The sequence below is a fragment of the Ambystoma mexicanum genome, chromosome 6q (assembly GCF_040938575.1).
Source record: "Ambystoma mexicanum isolate Mex_15411 chromosome 6q, UKY_AmexF1_1, whole genome shotgun sequence".
Lineage (NCBI taxonomy): Eukaryota > Metazoa > Chordata > Amphibia > Caudata > Ambystomatidae > Ambystoma > Ambystoma mexicanum.
The window spans coordinates 1,123,992,022-1,124,013,355 of record NC_090937.1 but is presented as its reverse complement, the minus strand read 5'-3'; the positions used below and the strand labels follow the sequence as shown (position 1 = coordinate 1,124,013,355).

At 47.1% G+C, this 21,334-nt stretch overlaps 1 protein-coding gene across 2 annotated transcripts in view; it reads left to right on the top strand.

The window, feature by feature from the left end:
* Positions 1 to 21,334, top strand: part of ATP10D (ATPase phospholipid transporting 10D (putative)) — a 2,065,840-nt gene that overhangs the window by 2,002,341 nt on the left and 42,165 nt on the right. For both annotated transcript variants that reach the window (XM_069631716.1, XM_069631715.1), the window contains one exon: positions 11,209 to 11,396. In XM_069631716.1, the coding sequence (XP_069487817.1) occupies positions 11,209 to 11,396 (188 nt within the window). The remainder of the gene's footprint in view (positions 1 to 11,208; positions 11,397 to 21,334) is intronic.

The following is a 21,334-nucleotide window of genomic DNA, read 5'->3' as shown; positions in this document are numbered from 1 at the left end:
TATCCCACAAACAAATGACAACCCAAGAAAGATGGGACATGCTATTAAGAGGAAAAGACAAACATCTAATCTTCACCGTAATCAAATTTTGGACTGCGATCAATGAAGACAGCAATTTGTAACACTGAAATGTAGTCATATATTGGCCGAGGTATAGCACTTCAGTGAGGCAATACTGCAATTTACTTTATCAACTTTGTACCCCTTCTGGGCCAATAGGGTCAGTAGAGTGATGGAATCATTCCTACACTGTTCTTCTCCTGTACTACATATTAGTAGATCTACCTATTGAATGATTGTGCTCTGTACCATAATATTGGCAAGATCTTCGTGGAGTATTCTGTTAATGGAGTATTCTGTTAAATATACTTGGACTCTCACAGTATCCTTGGGGCAATCTGCGGTGTTCATATCGTCTTCCCCCTATTGTAAAGGCGGTGAGGTACTGGGACTCTGGGTCGAGGGGTACAGAGAAGAAAGCATTTTTGAGATCCACCACTGTAAAATGGGTGGCATTTTGGGTACAGCACAAAATGGATGCCGGATTTGGGATGAGAGGAAACTCTGTTGGACGATATCATTAAGGGGTCGAAGGTCCTGGATCATATGCCACACCCCTCCCGTTGCCTTTTTGATCGGATAGATTGCAGTATTACATGGGGAGTTAGAGGAGACAATGATACCCTGTTGTAGTAAGGCATGTATTGTAGTTCGTATCCCTTCCTCCACTTCTCGTGACAGTGGATATTGTTTCACTCTTGGCAGCACTGCACCTGGTTTTAATTTTATTCTCACTGGTGTCACTTCCCTTAATAACCCTACATCATGAGGGTTTGTGGTCCACAGATATGGTGGCATGTGCTGTAAGTCTGTGTCTCAAACAGATGGCAGCGCACTGACAGCGGCCATGAGGGGGTTTGTCACTTGTCTTTTCTGTATCATAATGTAACATGGTATACATATTTCCAATATGATCTCCCCATTAATGTCGCCGTCAGTAAACAGCTCTTCATCAGTTCATTCTCTCAGTGGAATACTAGGATCTATACAGCACTGTTCTCCGCTCACACCCGTGTCTAATCCTATTGCCACAATGCGTCATGCTGATATCTGCACTCTTTGTAAGTCGAGGGATCACTGTCCCTGGCGTTATTTCAGGTGTAGCTACAGGGCGAAAAATAAAATCTGAAGGTACTTTCCATACATTTTCGTGGTATCTCGGGTACTGTCTGGGCTAACACTTGTATCCCATAAATGAACATATCAGCATCTGTGGGTATTCCTCACACTGTTGTCATTGACTAATGTCTGTACCACTAGCATTGCTCGAAGTGTGCACGTCCCCGGGGGTCGAACATACTATGCCTCTGTCAGTAAATGAGATGGTCATATTTAACTTGCTCAACAAATCTCGACCAAACAAGTTTAGGGGTGATTGTTCATGCTATAATAGGGGTGCTCATACCGTTTTACCCCCTATCCTGACATCTAATGTTTCTGTGTATGGAACCGTGACCACTGCCCCAGAAAATACTTGCGTCTCGAGATATTTGCCAGAAAGCAGAAAATTGCCCTCGCGTGAACATGATTTTTCTGCCACTGAGTCCACTATAAAGAGGAAATGTTTATTCCCTGTCTCTGCCCCCACCAGCGGTTCCTCATCTAGTTGTAAGGTAGTTGATAGTACGGGACACGCAAGTGCTCTCTGTGGGCTGTCCTAGTTGGGGTAGGTGTCGGCCCCGGGGCAGGTGAAAATGTTATCACTGAGAACACACGTTCCCTGGAATGGGGATGGCGTGCCATTAGCACAAGTGGCGAATCTGGTTGCATGGGTATGTGTCATGTGGTTCTGCTGTGTGGGGCGGCTTTGCATACAATGTGGAGGATGTCTGAATGTGCTATACCCTGGTGGGGCCTACTTTCTGCTTGGCCGTCACTTTCATCATTCCTGATGGGCAGACCGACCATAGGGACTGCCCGGATGGTGGTGTCCATACTGTTGTTAGTTTCCATACATTCCATTGTTCTGGTAATTACCCATAGGCCTACTCTGACATTCCCTTTCAAAATGCCCCCACCTCCCACAAGGCCAACGCTGTCCTGGGGGGCACCCCCCCGGATCCTTGTCAGCCATATCCTCTTTCTCCTCCCTGCTGTCCTCTGTACCCACCTCTTCTTCTAATGGGCCTTCCTTGCTAGTGGGGTCCCGTGTAACGTTCTTCTCCACCCCACTGTTTGTCTGTTATCTGCCCATGACGCAGCCATCCTAGCTTGTATCGCTACTGACAACTCCCTTTCTTCCCCTAACTGTTCCGTGGGCTGTGTCGATGTAACTGCTGCAACCTTCACTAACTTGCTCTGTGCTAGCTTTGACTCTTCTGCCAACCTTCGTTGTGCTGTTTCTTTTTCTGTTTCTTTGATTCTCCTGCATTGATGTACTATGATTGTATTTCTGGCCAGCCCTTGGCTTCTATCCCAGCTATTTTATCAAGCGCCTTCTGTACTTCCTTAGGGAGACCTCTTTTGATAATAAAGTAAAATAAGGAGGTGGACTGAGCCCACGCCATGCCGGTCTCTGCCCTCCATATCTCCTGTACCTGACGAATGTATTGCATAGCATCTTCCTCGTCCCCCATAGCGAATTGCATTATTGAGTGTAAATCTGCGGTTTCTGGGAAGGTTGTTCGCAGTGCATCCCATACCTGTGCTTGTACGTTGTTGAAAGACGCACCATCATGCATGTCGTTCCCCCAGGACACTCCAGGGAAGCCCGCCTTCACCCACTCTGAGTCTGCTTCATCACCCACTGCTGTTAAAAGGCTTTTTGACATCCCCGATCGCTAGTGGGACCCCATCTGTATTCTTTTCAAATGCATAGATCCACTTTCCTGCACTCCCAGAAAGTGGTGGGAGGGCCTTGAGATTGTTATTGTCCATTAGGCCAAGTGTACATAATGGGGCCTTCCTGCTCCCTTATGAACGAGTGGCATCTGTAATTTTGATCTTACCTTTTCTCTACCCGGTTTCACTGCTTTCTTTTTAGACAATGCCATTCTCCCGAGCCTATTCCTTAACCTCCGGTCCCATGCTGCTTCTTCTGCTACCCGTGGGGTAGCCAAGTGTACTTGCAGTAGTGGCTTCCCTCCCGCAGCCCCTCCTTCAGTATCATAGCTCAAGCTGTCTGCCTCCCCCTCTCTTTCTACCCTCACCGTCTTAATGGGGGTACTGTCTATACTGAAGATGAAATCCCCAGATTTCCACTTGTCTTCTGTTACTAGGGGTGGGCTCTCTCCCAGCGGTGGTCCTGGCGGTTGGTCGTTTCCTGGTCCGGGTAGAGGTGTTTCATGTAATGCTTGCAAGCAGGCTAATTCCGCTTCAGTGGATGTTCGATTCAGCTTGAGTGGATGTTAGTACCCTCTCTAGATCTCTATTTGTCGGGCCCAAGGGTATTGTTAATTGGGCATGAGGAGGGGGCTGGTCCACCGCTGGAGTAGGGGGCACACTGGCCACTGTCACATATACTGGGTCCACGTACCCATCAGCGGGCCGCGTTAACAACGGGTATAATCTTTTAGGCTTGTTATTCTCCTTTTCCCCATCGCCCTTACCATTCTCCTTTTCAGTTCACTCCCGTCTTTGTCTTGACTTTGTATGACGGGTGTTTCCTCGAACATCTTCCACAAATCTAAAACCTCCTTTCTATTTTGGAGTGTCTTTCCCTTGTATTTAGTCATTAAGTGGGTAGCAACATGATATAGTACTCTTTTATCAAAAGACCCTTCTTCAGGCCAAACACAAGTCGCTCCCTCCCCCTTTAGCTCTGCCAACCACTCACTATATGTTTTAATCTTTTCTTGATATAAGGGTAGGTTCTTAAAAATGTGTGACAGTGGGGTATCCATCCCCATGTTTAGTTGAAATGTTTCTCTTCCTTTCTCTCCCACCTATTAACCTGTTTGAACCTGGGGGTGACACAGGCGTATTTTGTATCTTCAGCCCCCCCTTTAATATTTTCTCTTTTGTATACATAAACACAATGACCCACAAATGACATTGACGAGACTCATCCAACAAATAATGAAACAATACAGAAAATTTAAACACTGAATACACCCCTTTTCACCCCGCCCAATATTCTCTTAGCCCCACTTCACTCAATCTTCAGACGCATCAACAATGCAGCTCCTGGGCCTTCCTCCACATCCTAAAACTCTAAAATAAATAAATAAATACAGTCTAAAACACTATTTTTCACTACCGAGCTTTCTCCTTATATGAAGCTCCTACTTTATTCCCTTATTCTCTGTTAATCTCTGCACTGGTCAGGACAGTGAAACCTGGCGCCGGCTTCTATCTCCTTTCAGAGCGAAGTTCCCGTATCTCCTCTCCTCTTCAACTTATTTTCCCATGTATCCCATGTTAAAAGAAAATGGCCATACAAAAAAAAATACAATTTCTCAGATCCTCATCTCACTCACACTCCATCCATGCGTGTTCCTTTCCCCTTACAATTAGACCTCCCAATTAGATACCCTTATTTCTTTCAAGAGCCTCCGTTCGCGGTGTATCCCGAGGGGGCCTCCCTGTGGCGGGCCCTGCCCAGGTCTGGTGAGCAGTTGAGTTTTCGCAAAGTGGGTCACTCTTAAAACGGCTTTCTTATTGGGATTAACATCCGCTAGACGCATTAGCGAGATACAGTTCCTATTTTGCTCACAACCCTACAGTCTTCCACAGGCACAAGGTGCTCATGTGAACTCGCTCATAATTTCTACCCAAAGTAGTCTCGGCATTCCACATCGAGGAGATTATTCTCCCAACCTTCCTCCGTCTCAGACTTGGGGTCCGGAAAGAAGTGTTGCACTGCCTAGATGTTAGCAGAACTCTTAAGTTCTACATAGAAAGGACAAAGCAGTTCAGGAAGTCGGAGGCCTGTGGAATGCATTGACCCACTAGGCTCTGCCCTGCGACATCACTGTGTGCTGCTTTCCCCAGAAACAGAATTGCCGCCAAAAAGCCCTATGCACGCTAAAAACCTCTGAGAAGGTAAACCGGAAAAATAGGCTGCCATTCTATGTTGCCTGTGTCAGTGGTAGAACAGGAGACCACACTGCCAAACCCTGTCATTGGGCTGCCCACAAAGTGAAATGGAACTACCTGAAAAGGCAGTGCTGCATTGCCAGGAATACCCAGAAGTGCTCTAAAATCTGTTTTTCCTTGGCTGTTGAAATTGCAAAATAATGGTTCCCAAACCTCAGAAAAGATCCAGCATCCTTGTTGGGTTTTAAACATCACCTTATTTAAGGAATCCCCATAAGCACACAATGTCAGGAGAAACAAATTTCATCACAAGAATATCCACATTCAAAAAGGTGCTTGTCGGGAAAAATTGTCAGAATATGGGAGCAGTACCGCCGCCTGCCTGTATCAAAGCAGTCATTTACTTACACTGTTAGCTAAAACTTGTACATTAAGATCATTAAGATCAAATTGTGGAAAAGAAGTGACTTGCCATCAAAAGCAATATAGGTTTCTACTATTCAATCTCTGTTTTAAAAAGACTGGAATTAGAGATCTGTGTGTATACTATTTGAAAATGTAAAGTATTTTAGCAAAGACAATTTTAAACAGTGTTTTAAAGTGAACTGATGCCAGCCACAGAGGACTTCAAAGCACATTCCACAGTTTGCCCCAAACAAAGGTGCCTTCCTTTTGCTCTCTGAAGAGAGACAATAGGCTTCCTGGATTGAAAGGGAATGCAAATTCAAGTGTCAACAAAAACTACTGCCGGCAGGAAGAGAGGCCTGGATTGCTCTTGGCCCAGCAAAACCATGGGGGCGGGACCAGACAGGTATTAGTGTATCTTGGCCCACAAGAAAATATCTTTTTGAAAAAGGCTCACAGAGAACTGTGCAACATTTGTAAAAATCTGTAAAATATAGGTTGTTAACATGAAAATTCTGCTCACAGTTTGAAACTACTCTGAACTTTGTGCTATGTTCAGAGACAGGACTAACGAAATTGTAATTTTGTAGCAATTGTGATGATGCTAGAAATATGAAACTTCACAGGATTATGCCCAGATGTCATGTGCATACATGTAGAAGGATTTGGACAGATCTGACATTGGGTACCCAACCAAAAGCGCAAATAACTGTCACATCTGAACTAAAGCGCTCAACGAGATGGAACTCGGACGGATACTTGCTCTACTAAATCTGTGGTGTAAATATGTATTGCTAGCAAGTTGGTTGTATTGTAAATATGATTTATATGAAACATAGATTTACTGTGTAGGAACAAAGGGGAGGTACTCCCTGGATTATAAAATACAGCATCATCATGGCACCAGAGTTCCTTCTCAAATCAGGAGAGAGGACAGGCCCTAACCAATAGGATTCCTAGAGGGTGTGCCTAGTATAATTCAACCTACCATCCCCTTCAGGAAATACATAAATAGAGATAGCTTAGGACCTAGACAGACACACAGATTCACCCATCAACTGATTACTGGCGAAGCACTTTACAGGAGAAACCCATATCCAAGACTCCAGAACTCTGAAAGCAGAAGGCCCAATTCCAAAGCTGAACCCTTCTCAGCTTGGCCTTTAAAATCTTGAAACCCGATTTTACCCCAGACTTCCAAGGGGAACAACCACAAAAAGAACAGCCTGGCTGTGCTGTTCTGCTTTCTTGTCAAGAACTCTTGCTAGAATCCAGAGATCCAAACCAGTAGAGCAGAGCTGTAACCTGATGGCTGCAACCCAGAACCAACCTGTCAGATCCATTCCAGAGTGCTGTGCAGTGTCCAGAGTGCCGTGCTGAGTGCAGAACTGAGCGCCCTGAATCCTGTCCAGTGGGCTAGCAGAATTCCAGTCCAGAAATCTTTGACCAGATCCCTGATGGGCCTATTCCCAACAGTAGTTGTGACTATCTATAGCATAGAATTGTCCATAGCCAATCTCTTATCCTTAAGTATATCCTATCCAAACCATTCTATCATATCCAGACTGCATTGTAGAATATCTCTTGTTTTCCTCAATCTTTCCCTCATCCATATAGTCCTTTGGTAATGGTAGTCATAATATCCTTGCGCTAATATATTTGCTGAAGAAAGGCAAGCGTCTCGGCAGGTAGAAACCATCCGGAGACGTCGCTGGATTGGTGGCTGTGCTGTTGTGTAGCTTGTGGCTTCATAGACTCCTTAGTGTAAAGAAAATACTGTTTGTAATTCAAAAGCGCATCTTTCATTTGAAAATCTTGACTCTTTCTGAGAAAAACCGACATCTACTAAAACCTTCATAACTTCCGTACCGTGCATGCTAGAAACGACATTTAAGTGTCAAATTGAAGCTAACATCCTCAGCTTTCCAACTCCATATAGTTCCGCAATCGCGTTTCTCGCGCGCGGAAAGGTTTTTCATTTGGCTCAATTTCATCACATGTAAAACAGCTGTTCTTTGCATCCGACCTCAGAATTCAGTTTTCAACCTGCTAGTTAAGCAATCATCATTGCTAGTGTTTACCTGAAACTATACAAAGCGGCTCCCACTAGTATTGAAACCTATTTAGTGAATTAAATCTATTTTCCTGTGTTTTTAACCATTCATTCAAAGCTGCATTCAAAAGCATTTGACATGTTTGAAATCATTCCTGTTTCTCTCTTTGTTTGCTGGGGGGGAATTGGGATTGAAACTGTATTTGTTGAGTATTTATTCCTGAAACCTGTTTTGCTCTTCTTCCATCTCTTTATCTTGCAAATTGGGGGGATTGAGTGACATTGCATTTGACTGAACCCACACAAAGTTTTACTCTATGCTGCATTGTTTTTCTTACCCATACTCCTTCTGGTTAAAGAGATTGCTGATTGTAACATCACCCCAAGGGTGATCCTTGTATAAATATTAAATAGTGTGATATATGTATTCAAATTAATAAAATAAATCTTTTAACTTTGCAAAACAGCCTGCTTCCTGGTCAGTGAGACCGGGGGGGATTCAAAGAGAGGGGCGTCATATAAGGGTACATCATTCAGAAATAAAAGAACTTATAGATCAAAATATATAATTAAGGGTTCCAGCTGTGCATCACACGCTAGGCATTGACTTGGGTGGAGTGCCTGGTTGAAATCACTTACAGGCCCTGCTAGTCATGTTTGGCAGGTCGGTTCCCGGAGGGCAAACCTCTAAGGCTTCAATAGCGCAGTGAATGGTGGAGGCCCTCACCGAATCCTATAAATTGCAGAACAAATCATGCACCCAAAATATGCATGCTCATGCTGTCGGGGCCAAAGTGGCAGCGGTAGCTTTCCAGAGACAGGTGCTATGGCAGGTCATTAGCAAGGTAGCCACATGGGCCCCGCCATCAGCTTTTTGTAAGCACTACTGTCTGGATGTTGGGGCCATGGCAGATGCTCAGTTTGGACAGGCTGTCCTCAAGAATTTGTTTGCTAAGTGATCAAAGTCACTCCTCCCTTAGGGCGTTAACGGTTGTATTCACGCATACAGTATAGAGGAAAGGGAACGGGACACAGGAGTAATTAAAAGTTACTCACTGTAGTGACTAATGTACTATTAGCCCATAATACCCTTTCCTCCATACCACCCCCCCATTTAGCCCCCAGTATAAATAGGTTAGGCTAGTGTAGCCATCCGGCACGTACAAGGGGACTGGGGCCAGGCGCTGCAGGGCGGGACTACAGCAGCGTGGTCACGCTTCTAGCCGCGCGTATGCATACTTGTACATTTAAAGGGGAAATGCTCTTTTCTGGAGGACTGGAGGAAAAAAAGTTCCGGTGTCCCATCCCTAGGGAAGGATACCCATACAGTATGGGGGAAAAAGGGTACTATGGATTCGGGGTACGTTGGTCACTACGGTGAATATCTTCCAATTTTTTACCAGTGATTATGCAGCTAATGCTGTCATGAGGACAACCACTGTGGCAGCACTTTTCAGAATTTAAATCCACAAAATTGAGTCAGGAAAATGGATGTGGGGGTGCTAGAGAAGAAAGGAGGAAAAGACTCCTAATTTGAAGGGAACTCTGAATGATGAGACAGTCAAGCAGTCTCCTGTTTGTTTCGAGCCCTCAGCATAAAACAAATCACTGCAAAAAAGCTGTTGCAGTCATAACACTGTGGGATCCACATTGAGGCTGGACACAATTCTTAGGTTAAAACACACAAAATGTGTCTCATGGGTCAAACTCAAAACATAAGGTATTAGAATAGTCTTTTCTCAACAGTTCCAACACAGTGAGTTTCCTTGTAAACTTCACAAGGTTCAGGGTTTCTCTCCACCAATCAGTCTCAAGAGAACCCTTGACTGATGTGGCTGTAGCTCTCGGTAAGTATCTAGCGCTTTTCTTATGTGATCAGCTGCTGAAAGTTACACTTGCAATGGTTGGCGTCACTAGACAACAGGTACACCATACTCTAGTCATGGCCTTTGATTGCACTTCAAATGTACTGTTCCCAGATGTCTATAGATATGTACAAGCAAGCTCAGGACTGACACATGGAGTCATGTGGTGGTTTGAGTGAATATACGACAAATGTAAATGCAGGCAATGGACAGGGTTTTGGGTGGATGGTGCATGTCATCATGGGTTGGATCCAGGCACCCGTTCAAAGCAGCGTGTGTCAAGTTGGCTTCACATGTCCTCTGTAAGTGGAGGGTATGCTGCTGCTTCCAGCAGGCCTGCTCACTAACATATTGGGGGCTAATGGCACATGTGTTTATTCCACTACACCAGTGAAGTTGGGAATATCTGCAGTGTGAAAATAAAACAGACATTGATGGCTTCCTGTGTAGTGGGGCTGCAAATGTGTCTCTGTGCATGCTGCATAAGTGCTTGGAGGACCTGGGCCAGGACTGCAGAAAAGGCAGGCTGGCACATTCCGTGCCACATACCAATAGGGTATGTTACAGGGAAGGTCAATCTGACTTGCAGGACTGACACCAACTTCAGAAGTATGGGGCTGGATTTGCTCAGGTTGGTGGCACGTTGTATATCCTGCATGATCACCTACAGAAGGCATGTGATGTGGTATGAGACTTGAGGGGATTGTCTGAGCCTGCGGATGTCGGGCTGCTGCCTCCGCATCCTGCTCAATGTGGCCTACCTCCTATTCCTCTGCAGCTGCTTGTCTGCCTTCAACAGTATAATCGGCTTCTGATCAAGTTAGATCAGCACTCCTCCTCGTGAACCATTTATAGTTCTATTCAAGGGATGGGCTGAACCTGCCAATGCGGCCCATGGCGCATGTTGTTGAAGACGGTAGCGAGCATAAACATTTGACTGCATTGTATTGAATACATATGTTTATGTGCAGTGGTCTCTTTTTGTGTGTGGGATGATCTTTATACGGGGTGGGATGTTCAATGGTGGGGGCACCATTATAATTTTCTCATCTTGCTCAGTTTCATACGTCCTACGTGTTGCAGGCTTGCCTGTACATTGCAGTCAGAATTTTTCATTCGGCCTAGCTGACTGTAATTATCTCTTTTGGGTTTTTTTGTTGTCTTTTTGCTTCTTTCTTAGCAGATTGTGAGACTTAAATACTCATGTTTTTTTTCTATCGAATACCGTCGGCAGACTTTACTGAGGATTCCACTGGCATATATTTGTCCCACGCTGTAGCCGAGCCTAATGTGTCGGTATTGTGGAATACTGCACATTTTACTGTTAAAGCAGGGACTGTAATGAGATCCTATGTACATTGCTTGGAGGTCTGACATTCTTGAGGTATGGTATCCTTCAATGCAGTGGACGCATTACAAAATATCTTTTAAAGAATAAAAATCGCAAGGTAGCCACTTCACTTCAATCTGATAACTTAAGTGGCATCCTATGCCCAACACTGTGTGTCCAGAAGATGCTGATAGTAAAATATAGGCAGGCAGGATGAGAGTCTTGAAACTGGATGGGTTACAGTGTATACACAAAGTCTCTTTCAAAGCATTTCATAAAATTGAAATCACCTACATGTAACTGGCTTATTTATTTCTTGACAAAATAATGCATGTTTGACTAGTCATTGTTTTCTGTCCCAAAGGTGAACTTTATGATCTACTACTTTTATCGAATGCTCTACTGGGCAGTTGTATTTCGTATGTTCACGCAACTATTTGGGACAACATTTCTAAATGACCAGATGTCACCAATTTGATGGATGATTTTATTTGTACCTCTTCTTCTTTGAATTTTAGACTTGGATACATTGGGTTACCATGCTTGGGAGTCTCAGTGGGTACTTCGTCTTCACGCTGGCTTTTGGAGCGACCTGTCTTAACTGCAACCCTCCAGCAAACCCATATTGGATCATGGAAAAACACATGGCAGATCCCATATTTTACCTTGTTATCATCCTCACTACCACACTAGCTCTTCTACCCAGGTATTATGCATTCAGTTCAGAAACGCAAGTCTTAATATTCTTCTTGGTAACAATGTTTTTATATATAACTGTATTTTAGTGCTGCAGCATGTGCCCTTTTATAGAAGGCTACCAACTACTGCCAATGCATATTTCTTTATATTTAAGGACATGCACTGTTTTCAGAAACATTTTTGAGTTACCATGCTTCCTCTCTCGCTCTGTAGTTCATAATCTTTCCTAGGTCATTATACACAATTCACTACTCCCATTGAAGAAGCTTTTTTGTTCAAATGAAAGATACAGTGCAGACAGGATGCTCTAAAATGTTTCATGTCAGTGACTCATGTTAATTTTTAAATTGCTACTGGGACCTTTTGTCTTTCATTAAAAAAGACGTACAAGGGATTATTTCTTTTTAGTGGCTATCAAATTAATCTACTGTGACGTTGAAACACTTGCGTGGCACCCTCAACCGAATGGGTCCTCTCTCGGCATTGATCGATTGTCTATAGTATCCAGCCTAATGGAATGCTACAGCCTGGAGTTATTTTAATAATGAGTTATTAGAAAGTCTGACACATGACTCTGATTGAGGTTAGTGTGAAAGTGGCTGGGTGGACTGTTCTACTGCATTTAGGGTGCATGCCTGAATCTATCACCTGCCTTTCATTATTAGGTGAATGTATGGTCAGTGTGTTGAGTCTGTGTGTTTCTGGGCTCTTGAGGATCCCTCTCAGCAATCGTGGCTGGCACAATGTGTTCTTAACAAATTAGTTTACTTTTAGTTTAAATTGGAGGTGGTTCTCAGCTAGGCAAAGCATTCAGTCAGGAAACTGTGCAAGTTATGAGGGAGAGAGAGAGAGCCAATGCAGCCTATTTGTTGGATTTCTGTTTTTCACCTTTGCTACAGAGGCCGTTTGATGCATTCAGTGTTGTATTTGTGGTTATTGGTTTCTGAATTTGTCTTGTATAACATGTCAATCACCAGGTTTACATGGATTTGGGTAGGTGTCCCCAGACATGTGGATCTGGGTTTCCAAGGTCTGGCTGAAATGGGCTAAGTCGATGTGGAAAGCAATCGCCAATTGGGTCGATCCTTGTCTCACTCTGCAGGTGATTGTGTTTATTTTAGATAGACTGAACCCTAGCCTGACTTTGGTAATTTTAATTATCCAGGAATGGTGGATAACTGCTTAGGACAACTAACAGTTGCAGCTAATTCTCAGGATGGTCTGTCAGCACAATGTGATCAGTACTATTAAGAGGCGATATGCCAAAAAGTATCAGCACACATGTCTCTTGTTGATCTCAGGCTGTGAGCAATTCTTCTGTGATGTTCAGTAATGTTATTCTGGTTCCTGAATGATATTGCAAGCCAGACTGGAAATCTAGGAGCTTGGAATGCAACGGCCCACACCGAATAGACCATTTTATTCCAGGTGAGGGAATAATAGTGTGGTGACCACTGATTCCAGTTTCTTACATTGTATTGTAATCCTGATACAATTCTATAGTTTGACATGGAAACAGGTCCAGATTTGGCCCTTTTAAGAATAGCACAATGATTGTGTGGTGTAGAAATGGAGAGTGATCCAGTGGTGGTAGAGGAATTGAAGAGTTTGGTGACAACCTACGTTTAGGATCTTGGCATTACATGTTTCTTTTGGTACTCATTCTTTTGCCTATTTTAAGGAAGCAATGCTTTTAAGGATGCCAGCTTTATAATTGGGGTGATTTTGCTTTGGAGACTCATGCAGTGCTTGCTGGTCTGGTGTGTAGGACTCCTGAGATATTTCATGAGAGGGAGTCCATGTTGCTGAAGTTCAGCAGCTATTCATAGAGTGGCATGTATAAACTGCAGGCAAGGGATGTGCCCAGTTTTGAGTCCACCAGTTTCCTTTAGATTTTTAAAATCTCTTTAATGGAGTTTTATTTTGTATTACTCTTACCTCCCATCCCCTTTCCTCCATACTGCATGCATGGGCGTCCCTCCTAGGAACGGGACAGAGAACCTTTTTCACCAGAAAAAATCTTCTTCCCCTTTAAATCTAGAGGCGCGCAGGGATGTGGCCCTGGGAGCATGCACTCCCCTGGGTCCGGCCACTGGCGCCACCCCTTAGTCCTCTTTTCTGCATGGACGGGAACGGACCGCTTTCACCAGCGCTCCTGGGTTTGGCTTTGGCCTTGTAATTCCACATGCTCTTCCCCGGATATTGTCTTTTTTGTCTTTTTCTTCTAATCTTTAACCAGGTACTCTGTCCTCTGGCGCCACGCTCCTCCCCGGCGCATGTCGACGTTCTTCAGTTTCCACAGGTGTCCTGCCTGTGAGGGTCTCTTCCAGACGTCCGACCCCCATGCTTTGTGCCTCCGCTGCCTTGGCCCCAGACCACGGCTGGGAGGGCTGTACTGCGTTGCGACACGCTTACACCACGAGCTCTGAAGAACAGGTTAGCAAGGTGGGGGGGGAGCTCTTCCAGAAGTCGCCTCCAAAGGACTCGAAGATTTTCATCAAGCTCAAGTCAAGGTCCAAGGCAGGGCCTCTCTTTACCATCGCACCCCGCAAAGGCGATCCCTTCCCTAGGAAAAGTCTGAGCGGGAGGGACCGTTCAGGTTCTCACACCAGCGCATGTACCGAGGCTGATCCAGCTACCGGCCGCTAGGCCGAGGAGTCGCTAGATCCTTCCGGAGACCGTGCTGAGGGACTGCAGGGTTCTTTTATCGGGTGTCTGCCCGAGTGGCTATGCCCTAGTACCGGACAAATGTCTGTGGTGGCGCCTGTAAGCAGCACTACCAGTGATTCAGCCGAGGGCTCTATGCCTACCAGGTCTCGCCCTGAGGTGCAGGGTAGGCCTCAAGCTCCACTGCCAAGAGTCCCGGAGTTGGCCTGTCCCAGTGAGCCAGGCACCATGACGCAGGCACGTGGCATGCAGCTCGACAAGATGGCCACCGCACCAGACAAGATGGCCGCTCATCCGACACCGACCCCGTTTGGGGAGCAGGTAGGAGATTGAGTGTCCAGGTGGGACTGGTCTTCACCAGGCACGTGGCCTACAGCTTATCCTTCTACACCGCAGGGCAATTACCCCATGTAACCAGCAAGGCAGAGTACGCACAGGCCCCAGCAGCCAGCCGTGACACTCTCAATTCCACCTGCCACCCCACCAGCCTGTGAGGACAGTTTTTTTTTTTATTAGTTTTTTTTTTTAGCAGTTCCTCACGTTGATGAGGTCCCCTCTGATGGGCTCCATCCTTCTGGATGTGATCAGGGACATGCTGCCTCCAGTCCCTCTACCAGCACCCATAGTCATCCATAGTCGTTCCTGCTATCGCTCCAGTGCCTCAGGCCCCTGTGCAGCCCCTGCTGCCCACGCCGGGTCCTTCGATTCCGGCTCCCTTGCCTCCTACAGTTCAGGCGGTTCCACACCAGCCTCCACTGCAGCCGCCGGCTCCGGTCCCCACACCTCAGCCTACGGCTCCCAGTACTCATCCAACGGCGACAGACCAGTCGGACACCCTGGTGGACACAGATGAGGAGAAGGACCCTGACACCATCGTCAGCTAAGGCCTTCCATGATCGGCTAGCAGGTTTGGCTGAATACTTGGGGCTTCCACAACCTGAGGTTGAACAACCTGAGCGGGGGTCCTGGCCGAAGTCCTCTCTCCCCCCGCGGCTAGAACAGGGATTCTGATGTAGAAGGACGTTGTTGCCTTGGCCAAAAAGGGATGGCTGAAACCCCACTCAGCGCAGCCCACCAACGGGCGCCTCGACGCCAAGTACGCGCAGTTGGAGGGGGATACACTCTTGTAGTCGGCACACCTTCTACTAAACTCCTCTGTTATTGCCGCGGCTTCCATGTACTCGAAGCCTCAGTCTTCATCGGCCACCTCATCCTCGGCTCTGCTAGGCAAGGAGGAGACGGTCTTGGAGGTGTATGAAACAAAGGTCTACTCCAACGCCTCACTGCACCTTGGTCCGTATAGTGCGGATGCCATGCTCGCAGCTGTTAACCAGAGGCTTTGGTGGGAAATAGCCGACAGTCAGGCACGTTTCAAGGCGGGGCTGGCAGAAGACAAGATGGTGGCTCACGACATGGAGACCACAGTGGCGCATATTGACACCTCAAGGCGGCCATCTGCATCGCCACGGACATGAGAAGGACTGCTTGTCTCTGGGCTAGCAAGTTCAACCCGGGCGTCCAGGAACGCATATTGGACCTTCCATTCGAGGGTAGAAACCTCTTTCATTCCACCACGATGAGGAACTTGATGAGAACAGTTCCCAGACTGCGAAATACTTATCCACCCTCACAAAGTCCACAACCAAGACCTACAGTCAAACGCACCAGCGTTCCGACAAAGGTCGGGCCTTTCGGCGGGTTCCAGGGCTTCCAAGAACGACGATCCAGGCAGCCTGACCGATCTCCGAGCCAACACTGCCGCAAACAGCACAAGGCAGGGAATAAGGGCTTCTTTCATTCCCCCTCCTCAGTGTGAAAAGAGGCATGACACTTCCATTCCCGGTCCATGGGTCTCCAGTGGGAGGGGGCGAGTGGAGGTGGGGGGGTCAGGCTTGCCTTCCACGCACAGTTTGCATGCGAGGTTCGCGGAAACCTGGATCCTATCAGTAGTGTCCATGGGCTAGCGCCTACCGGTCCCTCCCTCTCCTCTCTCCTCCCCTCCACTCCCACAGATTGGGACAACAACTCTGTTGGCGGAAATTCAATTGCTGTAGAGAGCCATCCATTGGAAGAAGTTCCAGCCTCCCAGCGTGGTATGGGCTTCTACTCCAGGATTTTGGCCATACACAAGAAGAATGAGGCTGGCCTGAGAGTTGTGTTGGACCTTTCCACCCTGAACCTTTCCCTCCCACTTCAAAAGTTCAAGATGGTTACCCCAGCGCTTATTGCAGAGACACTGTGCAAGGGAGACTGGATGTGCTTCCTGGATCTGAAGGACGCTAACTTACACATCCCGATTTGGCAGCCCCATCGGTCCTTCCTGCGGTTCAGGTTCATGGGCTTCCATTTCCAATGCAAGGTTCTAGCCTTTGGCCTCAATTAAGCCCCAATGGTCTTTACCAGGCTTATGAATGCAGTGGCAGCCCTTCTCAGGGCCCAAGGTCACCATGTCTACCCATACCTAGAGACTGGCTCGTCAAAGCGACATCCCCTGAGGCAGTCCAGCATACCTCCTCCGCCCTCATGAACACACACTACATAATTTGGGATTCTCCATCAATCTCAAGAAATCTCAGCTGGAACCGATGCAGAGTCTAACGTTCCTGGGCCTCATCTGGGATACGAGATCCAAGAGTTTTCTCTTGAAGGACAAGACTGCAGCCATCCAGTGGGCCACAAGTAATTTTCTCAGCAGAGAGGTGACCTCAGAATGGTGGTACCAGCTCTGCCTGGGTATCTTGGCGGCATGTCTTCTGGCAGTGCCTTACAGAAGACTCAAGATGCAGAGATTAAAGCTTCACAGGTGAAACTAGTCAGCATTGCTCCCCTCCTTCACCCAGACCTCGTCTGGTGGAGCATGGACTGCAATCTGAGGATAGGCAGGCCCTTCCGACAACCAGCACCACAGGTTACCATCACCACGGATTCGTCCCTGGAGGGCTAGGGAGCTACCCTGGACAAACTCAGCGTCCATGGAGTTGGTCCCATCAGGAACAGGAGGCACATATCAATTGGCTAGAGCTGAAGGCCATCTGGCTGGCTCTCAAGGCCTTCATACCGCTCATCTTTGGCAAAGTGATCCTTATTCAGACAGACAACTACACCAGCATGTATTACCTCAACAAGCAGGGTGGCACCAGGTCCCTTCCTCTATACACCCCGACAGTCAGCATCTGGAAATGGGCCTTGGCGAGCAACATTCACCTGAAAATGATCCACCTCCCGGGGGAGTAAAACCTGGAGGCAGACAGGCTGAGCAAGCTGGGGGCGGACCATTACGAATGGCAGTTGAACGACCAGGTCCTGGAGGAGATCTTTAACAGATGGGGTCATCCTCAGGTGGACCTCTTCGCCACCTGGTTCTACAGGAAGTGCCCTCAGTTTGCATCCTGGCAGGGACAGGGTCGAGGCACACTGGGGGATGCGTTACAGATTCAGTGGAACAACATGAACGCCTATGCCTTCCCTCCCACTCCACTGGCACACATGGTGATCTGCATGATAAGAGTGTCCTGGCACCTCGGCATCATTTTAAAAAATGTTCTTTTTACACAATTTTATTGATTTTTCCACATTTAAGCACACAGCATAATACACCATTGTACAATATAAGTCCACATACAGTTGTATGCTTCATGTTCTCCCCTACCCAACCTGTAACTAACCCCACCCTCCCTGGCCTACTTTTCACAGCACCCGATCTCTTCTTACCCATCCCAGCTCTGTTCGCAATTAAGTCTCATCTCTGAGTCTACTGCTCCCCGGACTATCCTGGTCCAATATAGTTAGTGCAGCGACCAATTGCCTCCAAGCGTCCAGTCCCCCATCCTCTGAATTCTTGTTCCTTCCCCTAGCTTCTTGCCACACCACTGTTTCAGCTCATTGCTATTCTGCGTTTGGCCAATATGTACGCTAGGTCTTTTAATTTGCTTACATGCTTAGCCCTGCAAGGCCATGGAAACCCCCTCAAAATGCCTGCCCAGGGGTACTCAAGTCCAGGTTAATCTCCGCTTTAGCCATGATTTGGGCTACTTCTCCCCAAAATCTACCTGTCTCTACGCATGACCAAAACATATGCACCATTCCTGCATCCACCTACCCTCATTATGGGCATTTCTGTATACTTGCGTGGTTGAACTTCGCTATTTTCTTAGTCCAGTATGCTCTACGGGTTACGTACAACTGAATCTGTTGCAATGGTACATTTTTTTATACCTTCTTATGGTTTGTTTATTTATTTATACCGCGCGCCTAACCCTGAGGTAACTGGGCGCCAGAGACTTGGAGTAGGTTACAACATAATAGACATACAGGTTAATAAGAATAAGTGGAAATGACCGGGTTACATAGTGGTCAAAGGGCAGGCATTAGCAGAAATACAATAGTGAGAACAAAGGTTGGTATGTCAGACAGAGGGGGAGTTCTTGTTGGCAAGACAAGACTTAGTTTTTGCTCTGAAAGTCCAGAAATCTGGTTCTGCTCTAAGGTTCACAGGTATAGCATTCCAATGTTTGGCAGCCAGGACCGGGAAGCTGTTGCCGCCTGATTTTTTTAGGAATAATTTGGGGATGGCTAGAGAGTGACAATACAACATTCTAGTTGGTCTGGCTGATATGTGTTTGTTAAACATGTCTGCCAGGTACTTGGAGGCATCGTTGGAGAGGCATTTGTGGACAATGACGAGTGAGCTAAGGGTGATTCTGTCTCGAACCGGGAGCCAGTGGGCATCTTGTCTGAAGCTGGAGATGTGAGAGTGCTGTGGGATACTCAGAGCGGCTCTGAGGACATTGTTCTGCAACACCTGCAATTTGTTCAAGTTGCGTTCTGAGGTGCCAAGGAAGAGCGTATTGCAGTAACTGATTTTTGAGAGAACTAGTGCTCTGGCTAGGGTAATGCAGCTGGACGGCGAGAGGAAGGCTTTGCAGGCATTGATACGCTTATTTGTGTAGGTCATGGTACCCTTGCGCCCTGCTCCACAGCCCATCTTCAATTGGTTCTCCCACATCCTCCTCCCAGTTTAATCACGTTTGGACCATCTCTTTCCCTATTTTAGCTTTCAACAACTCATATATGCGGGAGATCTCATGTCCTCCTTCTGACACGGCTACAAGCCACGTGCTCTTTATAATCCGTAGGAGCTGTAAGTATGCGATATGCTGCCCACCATGTAATCCTGTGTCTTCCACTAGCCTTTCAAAATCCCTAGGCTCCCCGTCCACCTATACATCGCCCACCATTGCTATCCCAACCGGTTCCCAATTCCGTCTGATATTTAGCCTAATTTGTTCATCCACTCCTTCTAGCGCCACCAGTGGTATTTGCGAGGAACACAGGATGGGATTGTTTATCAATTGACAAACTCTGTGCCACATCTCCCCTCCCAGCTTTAGCAACCTGCTCTCCCCGACTCCTTGCTTTTTCGGTAGCCACATTCTTTCATTCAGGAAATAAGGGGTGCTCTCGGCGCTCAACCGCTTAGATTCAGGTGTCTGTTCCTCAGATAGCCATGGCATCCTCTTCAAAAGCCCTCATGGGGCCAGTCCTACAACAAGAACAACAATGTGCTTGGGAACTACTTTATTGTATTGTCAGCCAACATGGAGGCATTCACATAGCTTGGTTCCCTAAGAACCAAGCAATGCGGTCTAGTGTTTTGGGTGTGGCAGGCCTGGAACTACTTTCCCTGGTACTACTCTACTTGGGCTATATAAACCACACCCTGACTGCAGAACATGCTTTGTGTTACTTTGCAGCTTGCAACGTGACGCTCACCGTGTCCAGCTATTCCCTCGAACCTCGGAGAAGCAGAACCTGCAAGGAGACAAAAGGAACATCATTAGCGGCAGCATCTTACTTGCAGTCTTCATCTTTAAACACTCGCAGCTACTGAGAACAGCTTCCTCAAATCTGCACGCCTCCTGGACAGAACGACCTGAAAGAGGAAGATGGAGGCAACATTTAAGAAAGCTGTAGAGACATTTACAAATTACGAAATGCTCAAAAGGCTTACCTGGCTGGTCGGCTCTCGGCTGGCACCACTCCGGACATTCCACTCGCGCTGAAGTACACTGCGACTTACAAGGAAGGAAAACACAGGTTAGCAAAGGCAAGACTTCGCAGCGCTGCGCATAGATCTTACTTACTGCATCATAGCGCTCTTAATGCGCCATCATTTAACAGCGGGGCTCAACCAAGCCAGTTCGCCGCGCTGAAGCTCCGCATACCTAAGAGAGAAAAAAGAGACATTTTAAACAAATAAAGGCATGCAGGATAGCAACACAACTAAAGAACAGCAATAAGACCTACCTGAACAATATAAAATGGGCCGACGTCAGTGAAGTAACTGGACCGCACTAACCCATGAAAGACCGCGCCCCTGCAAAGAAGGCAGGACGGAGAGCACGCCTAATTCTACCACAAGGTGATGAGAGGGCGCCAGAGGGACTGAAAGCATACGGGGGTGGAGGGAGGATACTTACCCCAGTCAGTCTTGAACACAGTCCTCCTGTATTTTCAGGCAGAACCTTCCCCACAGACCACATCAGGGCAAAGCTGAGAAGCATACCAGTGTGTAACCCGGCTGGGTGGCGTCCCTGTGGATACCAGGTGAGCGTAACATTTGGCCGTGCAGTTAGATCACAGACTGCAAGATAGGAAGATTGACCGAGCACGGTCCGAAGGGCGACCAGTCTATGTTCGGCCTTGGGAGGTGCCAACCAAGCAGCCCGACCACTCCGAACCCATGCAGAAAGGGGGTTTGCGAAACCCACTCACCAAGGCAGAGAGGGAGAAAAGAAGACAGCAGCAACTCTGCTTGTATTGTGTCAAGGCGGGCCATTGCCTCCATGAATGTCCGGTGAAACCGCCTAGGAAGATCGTACGGGCCACAGACAGGGAAGAAACAGTCGGAAAACTCCAATGCCCGGCAAGCGTAGGGGTCCGCTTGTCGAGCCAAGAGAAGGAACCACTACAGACCTCACACATGGTCGTTCTGGTGATCTTGATCAATCACAAACAACCGTCTAAACTGCATGCCCTGGAAGCATACATAGAGAGTGCAGCTGTTGGTAATTACATCGATCAAGACCTGGCAAGCAGGATTGGCCTTCCCTTCCATCAGAAGCTGGCATTGGAAAACGTCCTGGCAGGTGAAGGCTCACAGCTATCTTCAGGTCCAGTAACACATTACACCGAAAAGGTCACGCTTCTTTGTCAGGATGACCACCGGGAAGACATTACCTTTGATCTCATCGGGGCCCCACAGTTCCAGATGATTTT